The sequence below is a fragment of the Scyliorhinus torazame genome, chromosome 1, assembly GCF_047496885.1.
Source record: "Scyliorhinus torazame isolate Kashiwa2021f chromosome 1, sScyTor2.1, whole genome shotgun sequence".
Taxonomy (NCBI): Eukaryota; Metazoa; Chordata; class Chondrichthyes; order Carcharhiniformes; family Scyliorhinidae; genus Scyliorhinus; species Scyliorhinus torazame.
Window position 1 is genome coordinate 303,454,682 of NC_092707.1, and position 23,084 is coordinate 303,477,765.

A 23,084-nucleotide genomic window follows, 5' to 3' on the forward strand; every position below is an offset into this window, starting at 1 on the left:
CGTTGAGATGTACAGCCTGTCTATGTGATATTGCACTGGCACTGAAATTCATATTTATGTGGCATGCAGAATGTCATTTTAGCATGACTAGTATTCTGCTCGCGATATCACTCGTGTTGTTCCTGCACAGCAGCAGCGTGAAATGCTAGCTTCACCTGTTGCTCAAATCCCTACAATCACTACTCACTGTGTATCAAACTCACGAATAGGCCGAAGGCTGCCACTATCCGACCTGAGAAGTGCCCAGTCTATCTCCAGTTACCCTGGCAAATTAGGTGTCTCAGAAATTTGAGGAACCAGTGAAACCAAAAGTTCCACACTGCTACTATATTTATTTGATATATTATTACATGTTGATCTATAATATATAAAATTTAAATAGCGTACTTAATATTCTCATATTTTATTTCTGGGGTCACACTAATTTTCACTTTTCCCCCCAATATATTTATTCACGGGATGTGGTCATCGCTTGCAAGGCCAGCCTTAGTTGCCCATCATTAATTGCCTTGAGAAGGGGTGGTGAATTAAAATGGGATCACATTGGAAAATAGTTTATGAAGCAATGCCGCAATCCATCGCTTTGCTTTGCATGTACATAATCTAGCAAGGCTAATTAGTTTTAGTCTGGACTTCATCCTATGTATTAACTGCATTGAATGCTGAGGTCACTTTGGTGATTTTATACTAATGCATTGGTCCACAGTCTTGATGGAATAGAAGGTAAACAAAGGGAAAACTAATATTTCTACCCACTTGGGCGAGAGTCTATCATGCCATAGACCAGTTTCTATGAGAATAATTTTAATCCCGAGAACAGTGCTTTTCTGATCGTTGAATGCTGTTTCATGCATTTGAAATTACACTAGCATTGTGTGTGAATATTGACTGACCTGTTCTATGGAAGTTACCTTCTGTGCAGATAGGATTCCACAAGTAAACTTTATTTGTCTTACAGACACTTGGGTGATGATATGATGAGTGCAGATGACGTCAGTTGTAGCAGTTCTCAGGTCAGTGCGAAGTCTGAAAAGAATATGGCAGACTTTGATGGGGAGGAGTCTGGTTGCGAGGAAGAATTGGTCCAGATCAATTCTCATGCAGAACTTACATCTCACCTTCAACAACACCTACCCAATCTTGCCTCTATCTACCATGAACACCTTAGTCAAGGTAAGGAAAATGTGTACACATTTTCAGAATAAGTAGAAAAATTAAAAAACGGCATGTTGTCTACCAATGTTGCTTGAGACTTGTGAATGCATTGAATAATGATCCAAACTAACTTTGATTTTTTTTTTAATGCAATTTAATTTTGATTTCAAAGCCAATAATACTAAGCTTATCGGAAAGCTTGCGTGGTGGGAGTTTACTGTATGTGACAATGCAGTAAGAGCCAGGGAGTTTGGACTGCAGAGCTCATGAGGCAGCACGGTAGCATTGTGGATAGCACAATTGCTTCACAGCTCCAGGGTCCCAGGTTCGATTCTGGCTTGGGTCACTGTCTGTGTGGAGTCTGCACATCCTCCCTGTGTGTGCGTGGGTTTCCTCCGGGTCCTCCGGTTTCCTCCCACAGTCCAAATATGTGCAGCTTAGGTGGATTGGCCATGATAAATTGCCCTTAGTGTCCAAAATTGCCCTTAGTGTTGGGTGGGGTTACTGGGTTATGGGGCTAGGGTGGAGGTGTGGACCTTGGGTAGGGTGCTCTTTCCAAGAGCAGGTGCAGACTCGATGGGCCGGATGGCCTCCTTCTGCACTGTAAATTCTATGAAAGGCTGTTTATTCCCCCCAAGTACCATGGAGCAATACTGGCTCTATGTTTTGCTGTCGACAGCAACAACTTACATTTATATAGCAGCTCAAACTGTTGCTAGAAGGGATGGAGATGTGTCTAGGGAATACAGCTTGTATTGAGGACAGAGACCAATGGCTTTGGTCTTCTGAATGTTTTAATTGGAAGAAATTCCTGCTCATCAGCACTGGATGTCAGGCAAGCAATCTGATAATGTAAAGACACTGGAGCAGTTCAGAGATGTGGTGGTGAGTTATGATAGGTATCATCAGTGTGTGTGAAAACAAATGCTTTGTTTTTAGGTAGTGTTGCTGAGGGTCTGCATGTAAATGAAGCAAAGGAAGGGGAAGCAGGAAGATAAACCATTGCTGGTTATTCTGTGGTTGCGGCTAGATGAAAAGAATGTAACCAGGCGAGTTCAGTTCGACCCATCTGTAGGTAGTGGAGAGGTATAGGAGAGGTGTGACAAAGGCTGCAGACAAGTTGACAAGGGTGTGGAGAGAGTAGTTTACCTTTGTCATGGTCACGCAGGATGTCATTACTGAGATACGACTGAAACCTGATTGGAGGAATTCAAACTTGGGAGTTCCAGGAAAAATGGGGGCGGATTTAGGACATGGCAACATGCTCAAGTACTTTGGAGAAGATTTGCAAGGATAGTCAAGGTTTGGTTTTTGAGGAGAGGGGCGACAATGGCAGATTTGGAGGTCGGGGCAAGTGCCTGAGGAGAGAGAACCATTAACAATTTTCGTTAACATTGGGATGTAGAAGAGAAATTAGCTGGTCAGCAGTTTAGTGGGAATACAGGCACGGGAGTAGGGGGTGGATCTTTTGGATAAAATTAATTTCCATAAGGGAAGATGGGAGAGAAACTAGAGCAAGATGCAAGTTTAAGGGATGGGTGGGAGAGTTTTAGGAGAAGGAAAGGGAGCAAAGGGATAAAAACAGGATTGTGAATTGAACCAAAAGTTTACTTTCAGGGTTTCAGCAAGTGCATTTTTTTTGAGCAAATCTTACCACCCTGTCGCATATTTCTTAAGTAGTGGTACTTGTATAGCAATCTCGAGTGATGGTTTTCAGTGTGGGCAGAATTTAACTGGCTTGTAAGAGCAGTCTTGAGAGAAGGCCAGAAATGGCAGCTTTGTTTTAAACCTCATCTTCGAGCAGCAAGAGGGCCTGATAATTTGGAGAAATTAGCTTTATTTATTTGAGATTCATAGTCAAGAAAGGGCATTCCCATATATTGGCCATGGCTCAATTTGGGTTGTTTCCCAATTTTAAATGGCCTGCAGGAGGGTACCTAATTAGACAACAATTACTTTGTAGAGAAAAAACCTCTGGCAGAAACTGTTGACCTTCCTGTACCATTGTGAGAATAAAACAGTCAGACAATTGTATCATATGACTTCCTTGGTGGGAGTGTAGTGAAATAGAGCCTGCAGTACCATATCAGCAGTTCCTAATCACAGAAAAATCAGCATGAGTGGGAGCTTTGCATTAGTCCACCGAATTCTTGTTGAGAAAATTGGGAAGCACTGCTTATTTTATTGTCATGACCCCACTCGTGGAATTCACGCATGTGTTAGTGACTGTGTCATTTAAAATAAATAAAAGCACATTCAATGAGCAGCTGCCTGGGACAAAGATACACAGGCAAATTTTGAAGGTCAGGGCAGGATGGCCAAGTGATTTGTCGAATAATTATTTAGCACTACGGTCAGTTAGTGGTAGATGGCTGCTGTAAAGTTTAGAAAGACATTTGATGAGACCTCTAACTGCGCTCATGCTTCAATGAGGAGTATGATTTTATTTTATTTATACAATGTTTCCTTTTTGGTACTTGGAGAGCAAGTGAATCATTCTGGCCACTGTCCTTGGATGGATAGTGTAATATTTGTGATTGTGTGAGAATCCCTACAGTGCAGGAGGAGGCCATTTGGCCCATAAAATCTACAGTGACCTTCTGAAAGAGCATCATTCCAGGTCCACTCCCCTGCCCTATCCCTGTAACCCCATAACCCCACCTAACCGTTGGACAATACAGAACAGTCAGTCCGTCTAACCTGCACATTTTTGGACTGTGGGAGGAAACCGGAACACCTGGAGGAAACCCGCGCAAGCATGGGGGAGAAGGTTCAAACTCCACACAGACAGTCACCCAAGGTTGGAATTGAGACTGGGTCCCTGGCGCTGTGAGGCAATGTGTGCCACCATGCCGCACCCAACCACTGTGCCACCGTGTTGTATCTTGCCGAACCTAAGTTGGAAGATCAGGCGAGACAGGCTGGAAGAGTAAAAATAATGTATGCAATTGGGCACGGAGTGACAATCCAACATGGATTGCCCCTCTGGAAGTTCAGGCCCATAATTTATTTCTTCTGTGGCAAACAATCTTCCGTTTAAGAGGATATAAGGATAGGAACCTTTCAGTGGATGAGGAAGGTAACTTAAGGAACAGGTTAAATATGCTGTGGTTCGATTTTTGAAACTGCCCATTGGAAGTTGAGATCATTACAAATGTATGGAGAATTTGGGATATAGAATGAAAATTGTTGCACCTTAAGTGAATAATGTATTTTGTTTGAATATTGTACCTTTTCTCAGCTCCTAGTGTTCATAAGCATCAATACAACTCCAATGCAGTCACAGACATCAATTTAGACAATGTTTGCAAGAAGGGTAATACTCTTCTTTGGGACTTGGTGCAGGATGAAGATGCGGTATGTTTATCTTCATAACAACAATTTAGAACTGTTTGAATGTAGTGCTGTTGGTTACTCTTTGTTTGTTTGTATAGGTGCATCTCTCAGAGGGATTGATAAATGAAGCTGAGAAGTTGCTCTGCTCCCTTGTGTGCTGGTTTACTGACCGGCAGATTCGAATGCGATTCATTGAAGGTTGTTTAGAAAATCTAGCAAATGACAGGTAAGGAATAAAATTGATATAATATTTCCTAGTGCTCGGTGAAGTTGATTTATTTATAACTCTAAATATGCAGTAAGTGCTTGAGTCTTTTTTTAAAAAAATATATTTTATTGACATTTTTCAAACAGAGATTTTCCGTTTTTACAACTTAATAAAGAAATATGCATTAAACGTTATTTAAACAATATATTAAACTAACAACAAATGAAAAAAAAAGGAGAAATAAACAAAAAGCAAATATCAACAACTGGCAAAAAACAAAAACACGGGATAATACCCCCCCCGGGTGCTGCTGCTGTCTTTTCTGTTTTTCCATTATCGTTCCGCGAGATAGTCAAGGAACGGTTGCCACCGCCTGGTGAACCCCTGAGCCGATCCTCTTAACGCATATTTTATTCGCTCCAGTCTTATGAACCCTGCCATGTCGTTTATCCAGGCCTTCAAGCCCGGGGGCTTCGCTTCTTTCCACATGAGTAGAATCCTTCGCCGGGCTACTAGGGACGCAAAGGCCAGAACGTCGGCCTCTTTCGTCTCCTGCACTCCCGGTTCTTCTGCAACCCCAAATATAGCTAACCCCCAGCTTGGTTTGACCCGGACCCCCACCACCTGTGAGACCACTCTTGCCACACCCTCCCAGAACTCATGCAGTGCAGGACACGACCAGAACATGTGGGTGTGGTTCGCAGAGCTTCCTGAGCACCTCCCACACCTATCCTCCACCCCAAAAAACCTGCTCAGTCTTGGTTTTGCGCCCTGTGTAGAACCTTAAATTGAATCAGGCTAAGCCTGGCACATGAGGACGAGGAATTTACCCTGCTTAGGGCATCTGCCCACAGCCCCTCCTCAATCTCTTCCCCCAGCTCCTCTTCCCATTTCCCCTTCAGCTCCTCTACCATCGTCTCCCCCTCGTCTCTCATCTCCCTGTATATTTCCGACACTTTACCTTCTCCAACCCATGCCCCCAAAATCACTCTATCCTGGATCCCTTGCGTCGGGAGCTGCGGAAATTCCCTCACCTGTTGCCTCGTAAATGCCCTCACTTGCATGTATCGGAAAGCATTCCCTGGTGGCAACTTATATTTTTCTTCCAATGCTCCCAAACTCGCAAACGTCCCGTCCACAAACAGGTCCTTCAGCTTCCTAATTCCTGCTCGCTGCCAACATTGAAATCCCCCATCTATCCTCCCCGGGACGAACCTGTGGTTATTCCTTATCGGGGACCACACCGAGGCACCCGTCACTCCCCTGTGTCGTCTCCACTGCCCCCAGATCTTCAAGGTCGCCACCACCACTGGATTTGTGGTGTACCTTTTCGGGGAGAACGGTAGCGGCGCCGTCGCCAGCGCTTTCAGGCTTGTTCCCTTACAGGACGCCATCTCCTGCCTTTTCCACGCCGCATCTTCCTCTTCCCTCATCCACTTACAAACCATCGACACATTAGCGGCCCAATAGTAGTCACTCAGACTCGGCAGTGCCAATCCCCCTCTGTCCCTACTGCGCTGCAGGAACCCCCTCTTTACCCTCGGGGTCTTTCCCGCCCATACAAAGCTCGTAATGCTCCTATCTATTTTTAAAAAAAGGGCCTTAGTAATCAGGATGGGGAGGCACTGAAACACAAAAAGAAATCTCGGGAGGACCACCATCTTGACCGCCTGTACTCTGCCCGCCAATGACAGGGGCACCATATCCCACCTCCTAAAGTCCTCCTCCATCTGCTCTACCAGTCGCGTCAGGTTAAGTTTGTGTAGGGTTCCCCAGTTCCTGGCCACCTGAATCCCCAGGTATCGAAAATTTCCTGTCACTCTCCTCAGCGGCAGAGCATCTATCCCCCTGCCCTGTTCCCCGGGGTGCATCACAAAAAGTTCGCTCTTTCCCATATTTAATTTATATCCCGAAAACTCTCCAAACTCCCTGAGTATCTGCATTACCTCTGGCATCCCCTCTACTGGGTCCGCCACATATAGCAGTAAATCGTCTGCATACAGTGACACTCGATATTCCTCTCACCCTCTAAGCACCCCCCTCCACTTCTTAGAGTCCCTCAGTGCTATGGCCAGTGGCTCAATTGCCAACGCGAACAGTAACGGGGACAGGGGGCACCCCTGTCTTGTACCCCTATGTAATCGGAAGTAACCCGATCTTTGCCTATTTGTAACAACGCTTGCCACCGGGGCCCCGTACAGGAGTCTAACCCATCTAATGAACCCCTCCCCGAACCCAAATCTCTTCAGCACCTCCCACAAATAGTCCCACTCCACTCTATCGAATGCCTTCTCTGCATCCATCGCCACCACTATCTCTGCCTCCCCCTCCGGTGGGGGCATCATCATCTCCCCCAGTAACCTTCGTATATTGGCGTTCAATTGTCTCCCTTTAACAAACCCTGTCTGGTCGTCATGTGCCACCCCTGGGATGCACTCCTCTGTCCTTGTCGCCATCACCTTGGCCAGCAGCTTGGCATCTACGTTTAGGAGGGAGATGGGCCTGTATGACCTGCACTGCAGCGGGTCTTTGTCTCGTTTCAGAATTAACGATATCGTCGCCTCCGACATTGTCGGGGGTAATGTCCCCCTTTCCTTAGCCTCATTGAAGGTTCTCGCCAGAAGCGGGGCCAGCAGGTCCATATACTTCCTGTAAAATTCCACCGGGAACCCATCTGGTCCCGGGGCCTTCCCTGTTTGCATATTCCCAATTCCTTTGATCACCTCCTCCGCCTCAGTCTGCGCCCCAAGACCTGCCACCTCCTGCTCCTCCACCCTCGGGAACACCAGCTGGTCCAAAAAGTGTATCATTCCTTCTTTCCCCTCCGGGGGTTGGGACTTATACAACCTCTCATAAAACGTCTTGAACACCTTGTTCACTTTCTCTGCTCTCTGCTCCATCTTTCCCGTTTCGTCCCTAACTCCTCCGATCTCTCTCGCCGCCCCCCTCTTTCGAAGTTGTTGGGCCAGCAGCCGACTCGCCTTTTCCCCATATTCATATTGTATTCCCTGTGCCTTCCTCCACTGCGTCTCCGCCTTTCCTGTGGTCAGCAGGTCAAACTCCGTCTGTAGTCTTCGTCTTTCCTTGTATAGCCCTTCATCCGGGGCCTCCGCATACTGCCTATCCACCCTCAGAATTTCCCCAACCAATCTCTTTCTTTACCCTCTTGTTTCCCCTTGTGGGCTCTAATGGAAATCAGCTCTCCTCTAACCACCGCCTTCAGCGCTTCCCATACTACCCCCACCTGGACCTCCCCACCATCATTAACCTCCAGGTATCTTTCGATGCATCCCCTCACCCTTCCGCATACCCCCTCGTCCGCCAGTAGTCCCATGTCTAATCTCCAGAGTGGGCGCTGCTCCTTTTCCTCTCCTAGATCCAGATCCACCCAATGTGGGGCGTGATCTGAAACGGCTATAACCGAGTACTCCGTTCCTGCCACTTTCGGGATCAGCGCCCTTCCCAAGACAAAAAAGTCTATCCGGGATATACTTTATGGACGTGGGAGAAGAAGGAAAACTCTTTCCCCATCGGACTAGCAAATCTCCACGGATCTACCCCTCCCATCTGCTCCATAAATCCCTTAAGCACCTTGGCCGCTGCCGGCCTTCTCCCGGTCCTGGATCTGGACCGGTCCAGCCCTGGGTCCAGCACTTGTGTTAAAATCCCCCCCCATTACCAAGCTTCCTGCCTCCAGGTCCGGGATACGTCCCAGCATTCGCTTCATGAATCCTGTGTCATCCCAGTTCGGGGCGTATATGTTCACCAGCACCACCGCCTCCCCTTGCAATCTGCCACTCACCATCACGTACCTGCCCCCACTATCCACCACTGTGGTCTTAGCCTCGAACGATACCCGTTTCCCCACCAGTATTGCCACCCCTCTGTTTTTCGCATCTAACCCTGAGTGGAATACCTGCCCCACCCATCCTTTCCTCAGTCTAACCTGATCCGCCAATTTCAGGTGCGTCTCCTGGAGCATAACCACGTCCGCCTTCAGTCTCTTTAAGTTCGCAAACACCCTTGCCCTCTTAATCGGCCCATTTAAACCCTTCACATTCCACGTGATCAGTCGGGTTGGGGGGCCATTTACCCCCCCCCCCCCCTCGTCGACTAGCCATCCCCTTTTTTAAGCCAGCCCCCTCCCCCCCCCCCCCCCGCTAGATTCCCCTCTAGCTTGATTGCTCCCCCCATATTGCTTCCGGGAGTCAGCTAACTCTGGCTGACCTCGGCTTCCCCCGTTTATGCTTTGACCTCCCTACGTGTGAGGCCCCCTTCCCTCCTGCGCCCTTTTTCACGCCTCAATTTCCATAGCGCGGGAAAAAACCCGCGCTCCCCTCTCGGCCCCGCCCCTAATGGCGCAGTTCCCTCATTCCCCTTCCCTGTCCCCTTTTCCACCGGCGCCCACATTTCTTCGTGTCCCCCCCCTCGGGGGGGGAGAGAAAAAATTCCCCTTCCAACAATCTTACATATTAGCCCTCCCCTCTCCCCACTTTACATTTCTGTGCCACCACCTCGCTACCTCTCTCCAGACATCAATTTCTCAAGTCGAGTCCAATTTCTCTTCCTGAATGAATGTCCATGCCTCCTCCGCCGTCTCGAAGTAGTGGTGTTTGCCCTGGTGTGTGACCCACAATCCTGCCGGCTGCAGCATCCCAAATTTGACTTTCTTCCTATGGAGCACCGCCTTGGCCCGATTGAAGCTCGCCCTCGTTCTCGCCACCTCCGCACTCCAATCTTTTTATTTAATTTTTAAAAATTCTCTTCCATTTTCATATTTTCTCCCACATTTACATCCATCAACAATAAACAATAATCACCAAGATATGTCAGTCCCCATAATAACAACAACGATACCATCTACCCACCAACCCCCAAACCTCAACCCGCATGTTTACATAAACAAATGACAAAATTAAATCCGGGATTACCCGTAGTCACCCTTAATCTTACACAGCTCCCACCCCAGGTCTCCAGCTCCTCCCGTCCACTGCCTCTTGTAAAACCCCTCCCCCCTACCCTCGGTTCCTTCCCCCCCAACTTTCCACCCCAGCTAGACTACCCGGACCCTGTTCTGCCAGGCTCCGATGGCCGCAGCCCCTCCCCCCACCTCACCGGCACACACCGGCCAGCGTGGAGGCCCCCGCCCGGGTCCCTTTCCCACTTGCCCGGCCCCAGTAAAGCCCAAAGATCCCCTTTTAGCACACAAACCCCACCTATCCACCTACACCCCAAAGAACTCTCATTTTTAGTGAAAGTCCCGTCCCTTCCCTTGTCCAAATATATACCACCTTGGCTCTTTTAATCTCTACACCCGCGCGCAGTGATACAAAAAAGAAGAAAATGCAGTCATGAGGTTACATCGGCACATGGCCATTCCTCAATTTGTCAGTTCTGCCACAGTCCTTCTGCTTTCGCAAACTCCTCCGCTGCTTCCGCCGTTCCAAAATAAAAGTCCCTGAGCTTGTAAGTCACCCTCAGCTTCGCTGGATATACAATGCCGCACCGCACCTTGCTAATGTGCTAATTGGCTACAGGAATAGTGCCAGAGGACTGGAGGATAGCAAATGTGGTCCGTTTGTTCAAAAAGGGGAACAGAGACAACCCCGGCAACTACAGACCGGTGAGCCTCACGTCTGTAGTGGGTAAAGTCTTGGAGGGGATTATAAGAGACAAGATTTATAATCATCTAGATAGGAATAATATGATCAGGGATAGTCAGCATGGCTTTGTGAAGGGTAGGTCATGCCTCACAAACCTTATCGAGTTCTTCGAGAAGGTGACTGAACAGGTAGACTAGGGTAGAGCAGTTGATGTGGTGTATATGGATTTCAGTAAAGCGTTTGATAAGGTTCCCCACGGTAGGCTATTGCAGAAAATACGGAGGCTGGGGATTGAGGGTGATTTAGAGATGTGGATCAGAAATTGGCTAGCTGAAAGAAGACAGAGGGTGGTGGTTGATGGGAAATGTTCAGAATGGAGTTCAGTTACGAGTGGCGTACCACAAGGATCTGTTCTGGGGCCGTTGCTGTTTGTCATTTTTATCAATGACCTCGAGGAAGGCGCAGAAGGGTGGGTGAGTAAATTTGCAGATGACACTAAAGTCGGTGGTGTTGTTGACAGTGTGGAAGGATGTAGCAGGTTACAGAGGGATATAGATAAGCTGCAGAGCTGGGCTGAGAGGTGGCAAATGGAGTTTAATGTAGAGAAGTGTGAGGTGATTCACTTTGGAAGGAATAACAGGAATGCAGAATATTTGGCTAATGGTAAAGTTCTTGGAAGTGTGGATGAACAGAGGGATCTAGGTGTCCATGTACATAGATCCCTGAAAGTTGCCACCCAGGTTGATAGGGTTGTGAAGAAGGCCTATGGAGTGTTGGCCTTTATTGGTAGAGGGATTGAGTTCCGGAGTCAGGAGGTCATTTTGCAGCTGTACAGAACTCTGGTTCGGCCGCATTTGGAGTATTGCGTACAGTTCTGGTCACCGCATTATAGGAAGGACGTGGAGGCTTTGGAGCGGATGCAGAGGAGATTTACCAGGATGTTGCCTGGTATGGAGGGAAAATCTTATGAGGAAAGGCTGATGGACTTGAGGTTGTTTTCGTTGGAGAGAAGACGGTTAAGAGGAGACTTAATAGAGGCATACAAAATGATCAGGGGGTTAGATAGGGTGGACAGTGAGAGCCTTCTCCCGCGGATGGAAATGGCTGGCACGAGGGGACATAGCTTTAAACTGAGGGGTAATAGATATAGGACAGAGGTCAGAGGTAGGTTCTTTACGCAAAGAGTAGTGAGGCCGTGGAATGCCCTACCTGCAACAGTAGTGAACTCGCCAACATTGTGGGCATTTAAGAGTTTATTGGATAAACATATGGATGATAATGGCATAGTGTAGGTTAGATGGCTTTTGTTTCGGTGCAACATCGTGGGCCGAAGGGCCTGTACTGCGCTGTATCGTTCTATGTTCTAATGTACAGTGCCCTCTTCACCCGATTGAAGGCAGCCCGTCTCCTTGCCAGCTCCACCGTAAAGTCCTGGTATACACGTACACCAGCTCCAGCCCACTGCACCACCCGCTTCTGCTTGGCCCAGCTCAGGACCTTCTCCTTCACCCTGTACCTACGGAAGCACAGAGTCACTGCCCTTGGCGGCTCACTCGCCTTTGGTACAGGCCTCCACAACCGATGAGCCCGATCCAGTTCATATCGGGAGGGGTCCTCCCCCTCCCCCAGTAGTTTTGCCAGCATCGCGGCAAAATACTCAGTCGGCTTCGGTCCTTCAACTCCTTCGGGCAGCCCCACAATCCTCAAGTTCTGTCGCCTGGATCTATTTTCCAGGTCTTCCAGTTTTCCTCGCAGATCCTTGTTAGTATCCATCACCTTCCGCATCTCTTTCCCCATCGAGGCAAGTTGATCACCGTGCTGCAATAATGTCTCCTCCACTTCCTTCAAGTCCTCCCCTTGCTCTCGCACCTCCACCACTGCGCTCGCCACCTCCGTCCTCACCGGGGAAACCGCCTCCTCCACCAGCACACTCAAGACCTCCCTCATCTCCTTCCTCACCGTCTCCATGCATTTCGCCATCTGCGCCAACTGCTTTTCAAATTCCGCAGCCATCACCTTGATTATTTCTTCAGCCGTAAGCAGTGCGGCCTTCCCTGGTGCTCCAGTCTCCATTTTTCCTGGTGACCCCGCGGTGACCTTTCCACTCCCCGACGGACCTCCAGCTGGTTTTTTTTCGGCCGTTTTTTTGCTCACCCTCGACATTTTTCTTTGGATGTTTTTTTCCCTCCTGTGTCTTCTCAGTGCCTCCTCCGTGCCTTCTCCCTTCTTCTGCCGCCTCCGCGGACCCTGGGACCGGGCTTAAAGTCCCGAAATTGCCGTTCCCGAGCGGGGGCTCTCCATTGTGCGGCCGCCTCCCGCCCGCCGTCACCGGAAGTCCGCACTCCAATCTTGATATACACGTATCACCGTGTTCTCCCACTTGCTGCTCCGTGTCCTCTTAGCCCAACTCAGGACCATCTCCCTGTCCCTGTAGCGGTGGAACCTCACCACTATTGCTCGTGGTGTTTCCCCTGCCTTTGGTCTTCTCACGAGGACCCGGTACGCTCCCTCCACTTCCAGGGGGCCCGTTGGGGCCTCAGCTCCCATTAGAGTATGGAGCATCGTACTCGCATACGCCCCAGCATCAGCCCCCTCTGTCCTTTCAGGGTGACCTAAAATCCTTAGATTCTTCCTCCTCGAGCTGTTCTCCAGGGCTTCCAGCCTTTCTATGCACCTCTTATGTAGTGCCTCGTGCGTCTCCGTTTTTACCACCAGGCCCTGTATCTCGTCTTCGTTCTCGGCTGCCTTTGCCTTCACTCCACGGAGTTCCATCGCCTGGACCTTTTGTGTTTCCTTCAATCCCTCGATTGCCAGTAACATTGGCGCCAGCACCTCTTTCTTGAGCTCCTCCACACATCGTCGGAGGAATTCCTGCTGTTCCGGGCCCCATACCATCTGGGCTCCCTCGGCCGCCATCTTGCTTCTCCCTTCCCTTCCCTGCCGCTGCTCCAGAGGATCCTCCGCAATCTGGACACTGCTGTCGCTCCTTTCCACCCACACCCGGGGGGACTTCTTCCTTTGTCACCTCACACTGGGTTTGGCCGTAAAAAATTTCCGTTGGGGCTCCCGATAAGAGCCCAAAAGTCCGTTGAAACGGGAGGTGCCGAAACGTGCGGCTTAGCTGGTCATCGCCGCAACCGGAAGCCTAAGTGCTTGAGTCTTGATTTCTAATTATAAAAGTAAAGTCGCCATAGCTCCAGATGACCATAAGCTGCTTTCCCATTTGAGGGAGAGAGCTGATTGGTGGTGATTTAAAGTGGAGACATAGTAAAACTGGGTAATCAACTATTCATCTGTCACAATTTTTGAATGCAAATTTAAAAATGAAAGCTTCTGAAAGTGTTCTTACAAAATTATTTATTACAGGGCAAAGCTTACTCATATGATTTTTACCATTCAAAATTAAATGATTGTTTAGTACTAATAGTGCCGGATTCATTTGCTTTATTCAGGTCAGTGGTGGTTTCACTTCGTCTTCTGCCAAAACTGTTTGGCACTTTTCAACAATTTGGAAGCAGTTATGACACGCATTGGATAACTATGTAAGTAACCCAAGATTGTCAAATGGATTGTAATTTTTTTCAATTTAAAAGCTGTGCCATTTACTTAAATAAACTTAATATGAAATATGACAATTTTTCATTTTCATTACACCGTATTACACTTCCCAAGTATAGCAATACTTCATATATTCAGAAGCTTAGCAATAGTTTTTCAATGTAGACAAAGGAAAATGCAACAGCAACGAAACTAGCATTTAGTTTATTTTTACTGAAGTTAGTTGAGGGAAGGATGTTGATTGGAATAAACAGTACCCTTAACCTTTCGAACCACCGAAATATGACTTTTAATGACGGATCGGAAGGCTACATTTCTGAAAATACAGTATTCAGTTATGGTACTGATGTCATTCTGGACATGTAAGTGTAACTTGCATGACTCATGTAAATGTTGCCAGAGATCTGATTGGTGGTGATTTAACCTAAGGGTCACCACACCTCCGGCAAGGTTCATGGTTGAGAAGGTGAGGCCTTCATGAATAACCTCAGCCGGTATGGGAATTGAACCCGCGCTGTTAGTGTCGCTTTGCATCAGAGCCAGCCGTCCAGCCAATTGAGCTACGAAAATGTCATTGAATGAGGCATTTTCTTAATCTGAGCAGTGTTCCCTTTAAGGTCTGCAGCAACCTGAAAGCTCCTGCACAGTACGTATAAACGTTAGCCCCTTTCAGTTAGCATGCCTGCGCAGTCGTGGAAAGGAATATAAAAGGACTGTCCATTTAAACAAATTGCCGTAAACAAAAATTAGTGGATATGTTGATTTAAAGTGCCCATCCATATAATTAAGTCTCAGGACGGCACGGTGGCACCATGGTTAGCACCGCTGCCTTACAGTGCCAGGGACCCGTGTTCGATTCCAGCCTGGGATGACTGTGTGGAGTTTGCACGTTCACCCTGTTTCTGTGTGGATTTCCTCCGGGTGCTCCGGTTTCCTCCCACAGTCCAAAGATGTACAGGTTAGGTGGATTCACCAAGCTAAATTGCCCCTTAGTGGCCAAAGATGTGTAGGTTAGGTGGATTGGTCATGAGCAATGTTTGTGTACTGGGGATAGGGCAGGGGTAGAGTGCTCCTTCGAAGGGCCAAATGGCCTCCTTTTGTAGGTATACTTTTCAAGTTTGTTTTCAACATTATATACTGTTTTGTCATAAATAAAAATTCTGAGCAGTGATGAAATTGCCTTTGTCAGGTGGGATGGATGAGTGTGCGCTGCGGCCAGAAGAGGATGTTTGAGATGCTTTGCTGCTGACTTTGTACATAGCAGCTATAGTCGAGCATTGTGACCTAAATAAATGATCAAGTATAGATATTGATCATTGTAGTCATGGTTGGAGTGATCGATCTTTTTGGGCACTAGTAGTACGTCAAGAACAGCATTACTAAGAATAATTTATCTCGGATGAGAAGAAATGTATTTTATAAATGTGTGGACTATGGGTGTACAATACCATGAAACATCTACTTGTGAGTTAATCATTGTTTAAATTATATACAGGTGGGCAGAAAAGGAACTAAACATGATGAAACTTTTCTTTGACAATTTGATACACTACATTCAAGCAGTTAGAGAGGGAGTGCATAAACATCTGTTGTAAGTATATCTAACTGACACTTGACAAACATTTTGAATTTTAATGTGGATTTAAGCATCTGACTAATTTATGTGTTAGAAACACAAAGTGAAATTGTAGACTGTGGATATATCCAAAATCTTATAAGTAATGCTGTAAATTGTGCATTTCATTTTCTTCCGAGACCAACTTTGCATATTGGTTTTCTGAACTTTGAATTTGAAAGTTCCAGTCATGAAATGGAAGATAAATTTGGAACATAAGATTAAATTAAGGATAGGATATATCAAAATGATTCTGAGTTAGATGCTATAGGGATATTGGGAGAGAATGGAAATAAGGTTTCTTAATGTTCAGACTATTCCATCTTTATGAATTAATTGACTGAAATTTTATGCAGAATTTTATTTGGCCACTGGATAAATGAATTGGAGGAAATTAAGAGAATTGTACTCGAGAGGAAATATTTAATAATGGCCCCAAATTTCTTTTTGAAATGCTCTCTGGGAACAATAATGAGGGAATCAAATTAAGGACACGTAATGAGGTGGAATCTGTTTCTCTTGGAATTTTGCTTCATTTGTGGTTGATTTCTGGCTGTGGAAGGAGAGTCTTCCCATCCCATCAGTAGCAGAGCACGTTAAAAATTTCATCAAGGTATTCTAATTTTACGACGAGCAGTGACCATCCCTGCCAAATTTACAGCGCGTGGTCATGGCCCTTTTATCCAAAGGCTATCGAGCCTCTCTTCTATTAATCTTTGAAATTAAATGAATGATACTCCATGGATATGAGAGTGTGATCTTTCTTGGCTTTGGAGTGATACTGTTGTTAACTGAAATCCATACACTGCAGCCTGAGAATGGGCACTGCTCAGATTCCAAGATGCATCAGTAGATAATGGAATCCTTTCTTACCTTAGTCCAAAACAAAATCTATTTGTTTTTTTCAAAATTGTGAAGAAAAGTTAAAGAACACATTTCAAACATTTATAGATAAAGTCTATATTGAGTTTGTGAAAATAAGACCTGTGTTTGAATAATTAGATATGTAATCTAGATCACCCTACTGCTCACCTACTTTTCTTGAATTTGAATTATGTATACAGAAAATTCAAAAGAAATTGTGGCGTGCAGGCAGTGTCTTTCCTCACCCACATCTGATGTTAAATTCTGATAGTACCTCTGTAATAAGAACTAGAAAGCAAGTCTTCAATTCCAATTTTATTGTGCTCTACAATCACTTCTCCTTCAACTTCACAGTGCCACCTGTATCCCCTTCACGTGCAGTCTATCGAACAAGTGTGGTCTATTAAACAATTGAAGCTCCAATTCTAACTTTTGCACTGGGAACATTAACTCTTTCCAAGCACCTGAGAGCTTTAAATTCCAAAATGTAACATTTTTAAAGCAATCAGAACCTAATTATTGTTGCGAATATCACTTGAGCTCTGCTAGTTTGAGGACACTTTTTAGATGGCATATAGTCTTCCAGGAACCAGTCACAAACACTGCATTTAATGTTTATGAGGATTTCTCAGAAAGTTACAAACAAGTGCTGTGAGACCAGAAATACTAATTTCCTGCCCCCATTGCCATCCATCCCCTTTCCCTCCTGGTAACCATTATAAATAAATGAGCCAAACATCATGCAGCGTTGCCTTCCCCTCCCCTCCCCAATTCTCTCAAAACCCAGATTTTAAAGACTGATTTTCCAACCAGATGAAAGCCCCTGAATAGGTGTTGGCCAGTCTGCTCGAAAATGTCACAAGAAGCTGGTGTTTTCTTTAATTATGCATTGTTCATCCCTGGAGCTTGATATTGTCTGAATAAGTAACACCTAAAACCTTTTTCCTTGTTGAAATTTCTAAGTGTCTATATGTAATGCTAATAGAATGAGTTCATGCTTTCATTCCCGTATTCTCTTGAATATATGAAAACCTTAAGAATGAGGATATGGTTTTTAAAAAAAATCAGTATTTTCTTACTAATTTCCCAAAATTAACTCTACACCTGATTTTAATATAGGTACAGCCATGGTGCAGAGGTGCAGGTTCGTCTGCAGTTTCTGACATGTGTTTTTTCAACTCTAGGATCTCCAGACCATTTTAGTAAGTTTTTTTTTGCTGCTTTAATAATTGCAATGCTTCTTTAAGAAAAGTTCTTTTTGACTTACTGGCAACATATATGGTGTAACACTGAGCCAGCATGACCAGAAGACTCTGGAATGCATCACTGAGTAAACCCACCTCAGCCAAGATAATGGGAGCATGAGGTGGAACAATGGTGTTGTGATAAAGAAGTCATGTCAGATAAACAAAGACTTTGAGGGGGTTGGGAACTTATGATCGTTAAGGCGTAAATTTATAACGAATGACAAGAGTCTGGGTTTATGCCAGCATTGCATTGAGGTTTATAAGCAAACCAGAAGTGCCAGATTACAGATTCCTACATAACAGGTATGATACCAGAGTTGATACCTGGTGGCACAGTGGTTAGCACTGCTGCCTCACTGCACCGAGGACTCGGGTTCGATCCTGGCTCGGGATCACTGTCCCTGTGGAGTTTGCACATTCTCCCCATGTTTGCGGGGGTCTCACCCCCACAACCCATAGATGTGCAGGGTAGGTGGATTGGTCACGCTAAATTGCCCCTTAATTGGAAAAAAGTAATTGGGTACTTTAAATTAAAAGCAAACATAAAAAAAAGATACCCGAGTTGTCATCGCCTAACAGTTTTTGCTGCTTAACATTTTGCAGAGTTGGAGTATGTCATAGCAGATTCCTTGAACTGGCCGAGGAGCCCAACTATTTTGACTAACACAAATAACCCAAGTACTGGCTGAGATCCCACTGCTAGAATAGACTTAGAAGCAGTCCTGATAGCTATTGATTGATGAAATTGCCCAATCGTTTATTTCATGCAAATTATTGAGAATAAGTTGCCCTTGAGGTGTGACGCTTGAGGTCATACATTTAAATCCTATGCTATCCTTTCATAACTTGTGCTAGTTTCATGATTGTGAGGAAGAAATGACCATGGTTCTGTTAATTCCACATTGGTTGAGCAAAGCTTAGTTCTTGGATTTGTTAGAAATGAGGTTTTGATTCAGAACTAGTGGCAGAATCTGTTCTTCAGGAATAAAGGGCCAATATGAACCAAAACATTAAGAGTTTGAAGATTTGATCTTTTTTATGCATTGCCGTCATTAACTACTTAGAATCTCACACCAGGTGCTGTTGGAGTCTATTGTCCACCTTCAGCAAGAAATGCACGTCCTAAGAATTCAATTGTGACCATATTCATGAAAGATGCACAGAGCTGAGCAATTAAGTGACGAGCAGAATGCATTGCATTTAAATCTCATTTAATCCTAACACTATGGAGATATTTAAACTCCTGTCTTAGCCAGCATTCTTGAGTCAACCTCTTGTAGGGTGGGTGAACCCATGTTTGTAAATTTGGTCTCAGATCACATAGAAAATTTGATTCCAGGTTGTGCCTCATTTGTCTTACAAAGTCAAACTGACAGATTTTTTATCTACTGTAAACAGTTCATTTCAAAAATAAACTAGTTTCCCACAAAACTGTGCTACTGGACTTTCATCTGGATCTAGTAATTGCATTTGTTTTGTCACAGCACTAATCCAGCCAGAGTTCGGCACTAATTTGCTTGCGTCTTCAGAGAGTACAGTATAGGAGTAACTGATGTGCGGAATAAAAATTATGCAACTCTGTACTGCAACACAATTTGTGGGTAAAGTTGCAGGCTTGATGTTGCCACTGAGTGTAAACATTGTAAGATTTCATACTCCCAGAACTTCTAAGTATATAAAAAAGTGTAAATAGATTATTAAGCAAATTGACCACCCATAATCTTTTGTACCATTTCAGAGTGCTATTTCCTTGTTGCTTTTTAAAGCATGCAGTATATATTTTTGTTTATCAACATATGCATTGAATGTTAAGCCCTCCAAAGACTGATTATTGCTATTATATTATGCCCATTTTGGATTGTGGCGCACCACTTTGCACTAGTTAATTATCTGATTGAAAGACGGTTCAAACATATGTTCAACTTGCACTTACCTTGAAAGTTTGGATTCAAGATATGTATCCCAAGCATGTTCTATTCCCTAGATCCCCAGCTGTAACATCTCTATATTTCACCTTAGGGCTGAGCCTTGACCAGGTCGATATCCTGTGGCATTGCCTTGTGGAGGACCCTGAATGTTATGATGATGCATTGCACTGGTTCCTAAATCAGGTTCGCAGTAAAGACCAGCATGCTATGGGCATGGAAACATACAAGCATCTTTTTTTGGAGAAGGTTAGTGAAAGTTTGCAGTTTAGATTTTAGATTTTTCTGCCATGGTTTTTATTTTGCCTGCGAACAGCTGTGGTGTAAACTTTATTGGCTCAAAGTTCCACCGTTATACAATTTGGAAGATAGACTAGTTTTGCTATTGGGAATGCAGTTAACAAATTGTGTTAGCTCAATTAAGAGTTTAATAAATACATTTGAAAATCTTTCATTTGTAAATCAAAACAACACATAAGGTGACTGCAAGCTTTTCTTCAGGCATATAAATGTGTGAATAAAATGGATGCAATGTCACTTAAGCGTAAATAGCTAGACAATGTCCTGTGTATTATGTAACACATTTTTGCCTCATCCCATTCTAACTTTGAATAGACCCTAGTTTCAATTGTTTTTTCATTTTGTCTAATTGTGCATTATATTCTTCAGATGCCGCAATTAAAACCAGAAACTATCAGCATGACCGGTTTAAATCTATTCCAGCATTTATGCAATTTGGCCCGGCTTGCAACCAGTGCTTATGATGGTGGTTCCAGTTCTGAGGTGAGAAAAAAATAAAAATTACAGTGGGAAGATTTATAAGGAAAGTTATTTGAATAACCACTTCACTTCCTACAATCATCTTTCAGAGGCCTTTAGTGTGATTGCCTCAAATTGTGTATTACCTATAAATACTACACTGGAAATTGCGATAAAACAGCTCCAGCTGGAAGCTGTGGGAAATGTCGGCTTGCGATGTTTTTGGTTGTCTGAGTTACTTCTCAGTTTTACTACAGTACCAATTGAATTTCTGGTATGTGAGCTCACTATTGGAAAGTTTGACTACCAGAAGCACAGTTGATTTTTATTTAGCAGCTTGATTGGAATTTTCAACCTTTTCTTGTAGATTTGCTTCTTAACGATTTGTCAGTGGAGAACTATTTTGCAGGATCAAAAAACTCTGCAGCAAAAACAAAGCAAGTTTTCACTTCAACCAATGTTTTGTTAGTACATATTCTTAAAAAAAAAATAATCAAATATCTCCAGACTTGGTAAAATACATATTAATTGACAGTAATGATTTTTTTAAACCAACATCAATTGGAGTTCCTGGTTCTAAATGAGAATACAGCCACTTGAGAGAGAGCTGAAGGTGATTTATTTAAAGGCTAAGGTGAGCAATTCCCAGTAGTGTCATTGTATTAGATCCAAGAACTTTAGTCACAAGGATATATTAATGTGATAATTTCCTTCATTCCACATTTTATTACAATTGCTGGAACAAGTTCCAAGATTTTGGCAATTCTTGGGCACCTCATCGACAAAATAATATGTTGTCTCCAGGCCCAGAAAATAGGATCGGCAGGTACCATAGTGGGAATCACATCAGCTATACCATTGACCTGATCTTCATATATGATGGATGCTTTTGCCAACAGAAGTCACTGGAAAGAAACAAGAAAAAGGGGATCCGAGTCAATTTTCTCCCTTAACATTCCTTTCTCGCTCTGGGGTACAAAATTAATTGTAGCCCTCAAACTGCTGCTCTGACCAAAATTAACAACCCAACACTAAGTTAAAGATAAAATCTTCTTCTTCATAATATGGGTGGTGCTCAACCTGCTAGGTAGGAAATCTAGTTTTTCTATTTTCTACTGAACCTTACGGTGCTATAGTCATGATATTGATGCATTTTTAGTTCATTGACCTGCTATACTTTCTGGACCTCTGCCTCACAAAGCTTCTCGACAGTCCATGTAACATTTTCTTCATTTTCTGCTTCTGCCCTTTGATTCATGATGTTTACAAAAATAAACACATAACTACCAATTTGTTAAAACCAATTGTTCTCAAACTGTCGTACCTGTTATTTGAAGACATGATTGTGACATGAAAATTACTTGGAAAGGTGATCCAATTCATTTCAGGCCTTTCTACAACATCAAACCAACTTTTAATTCAATTATGGTAGGACAGACAAAGAGTAGTGTTGAACAATTTATTTTCAGACTGGAGGGATGTATACAGTAGTGTCGCCAGGGGCCTGAATTAACATCACTGCTCTTTTTGATCTGTATTAATGACCTGAACCTGGGTGTAAAAGACATGTTTTCAAGTTTGCAGATGACATGAAACCTGGAAAGGTAGTAAGTAATGAGGAGGAAAGAAGCAGACATGAAGAGAATGTAATAAAAACAAAAGAAAATGCTGGAAATGGTCAACAAGTCGGGGAGCATCTTTGGAGAGAAAGAGAGTTGATGTTTCAGGTCATGGTGACCTGTCACCAGGAGAATGCAGGCAGACTGGTAAAATGGTAGATGCATGACCGATGAACTTCAATGTAAAAAATTGTGAAATGGTACATTTGCAAGGAAAGATGAGTAGTAATATTAACTCATCAAGGAGGCTATTTGGCCCATTGTATCTGGGCAGGTGCCCTGCTAAAACAATTCACCCAGCACCAGTCCCCTGCATTTTCCCTGTATACTTGCATTTTTTCCATTTCAGATAATGACCCAAGTCTTTATTTCTTTATGGGGAATTGGCAGGGAAGTGGAGTTGAGGTCAAGATCAGATCAGCCATGATCTTATTTAATGGTGGGTCAGGTATATGGGCATTATGGCTTATGCCTACTCCAGTTTCTTATGTTCTTATGGTAAGCTGAACTTGTGCATATCAGCTTTCCATCTGAGGTTGCTTTTGTTTTTCTGTTGATTGGATGAGCATTACAGATATAGGTCTATGAACATGTTTCTGCCCCTTTTTCATTGTGTGGCAACGAAAAATAATTATTTCACTATTAAAGCTGTTATACAATTTTCAACTCCTACAAGATTATTTAATATGAATAGTAAAATCACTAAAATGTTATGAACACCGCTGCTTCTAAACCAGATGAAATTTGATACAACTTAGTACTTTCCTTTATATAGATATACAAAAAAGTGTTCCTTTCTTTCAAGCAGCTTTGTGGAATGGATCAACTCTGGGGCATTGCACTCAGGGCTCAAACAGCTGATGTAAGCCGGGCAGCTATCCAATACATCAATTCCTATTATATTAACGGCAAGTAACTTGTTTTTATTTTCCAGTCTTAATAATTTTAGGTCCGACATTTTCTGAACTGTGAAATGCAATTTTTTAAAGAATTGGTTAGGTGATTGCAACATTTGAAAACCACATGCTTGTTCTTCATTGGTGTGAGGTAGGGAAATGAACAGACTGCAATGAAAATATCGCCATGTTACTTCCCGGTGCTGTTATTTTTGCTTATGCTATTTAACTTGCTGTTAAATATTTGGTACTAGTTTTGATCAATTTTTCATAATTCCGATGTCCACATTATAATGAAA

At 44.2% G+C, this 23,084-nt stretch overlaps 1 protein-coding gene across 9 annotated transcripts in view; it reads left to right on the forward strand.

Annotated features, from left to right (window-relative positions):
• The window catches only part of usp34 (ubiquitin specific peptidase 34), a 446,082-nt gene that overhangs the window by 151,242 nt on the left and 271,756 nt on the right, over positions 1–23,084 (forward strand). For 4 of the 9 annotated variants that reach the window (XM_072507777.1, XM_072507780.1, XM_072507779.1 and 1 more), the window contains exons 15-23: positions 959–1,173; positions 4,397–4,512; positions 4,590–4,717; positions 13,755–13,844; positions 15,356–15,451; positions 17,459–17,541; positions 19,606–19,760; positions 20,181–20,294; positions 22,665–22,797. In XM_072507777.1, coding sequence (XP_072363878.1) covers positions 959–1,173; positions 4,397–4,512; positions 4,590–4,717; positions 13,755–13,844; positions 15,356–15,451; positions 17,459–17,541; positions 19,606–19,760; positions 20,181–20,294; positions 22,665–22,797 — 1,130 coding nt within the window. The remainder of the gene's footprint in view (positions 1–958; positions 1,174–4,396; positions 4,513–4,589; positions 4,718–13,754; positions 13,845–15,355; positions 15,452–17,458; positions 17,542–19,605; positions 19,761–20,180; positions 20,295–22,664; positions 22,798–23,084) is intronic. The other 5 variants (XM_072507782.1, XM_072507785.1, XM_072507786.1 and 2 more) reach the window with 2 other exon arrangements.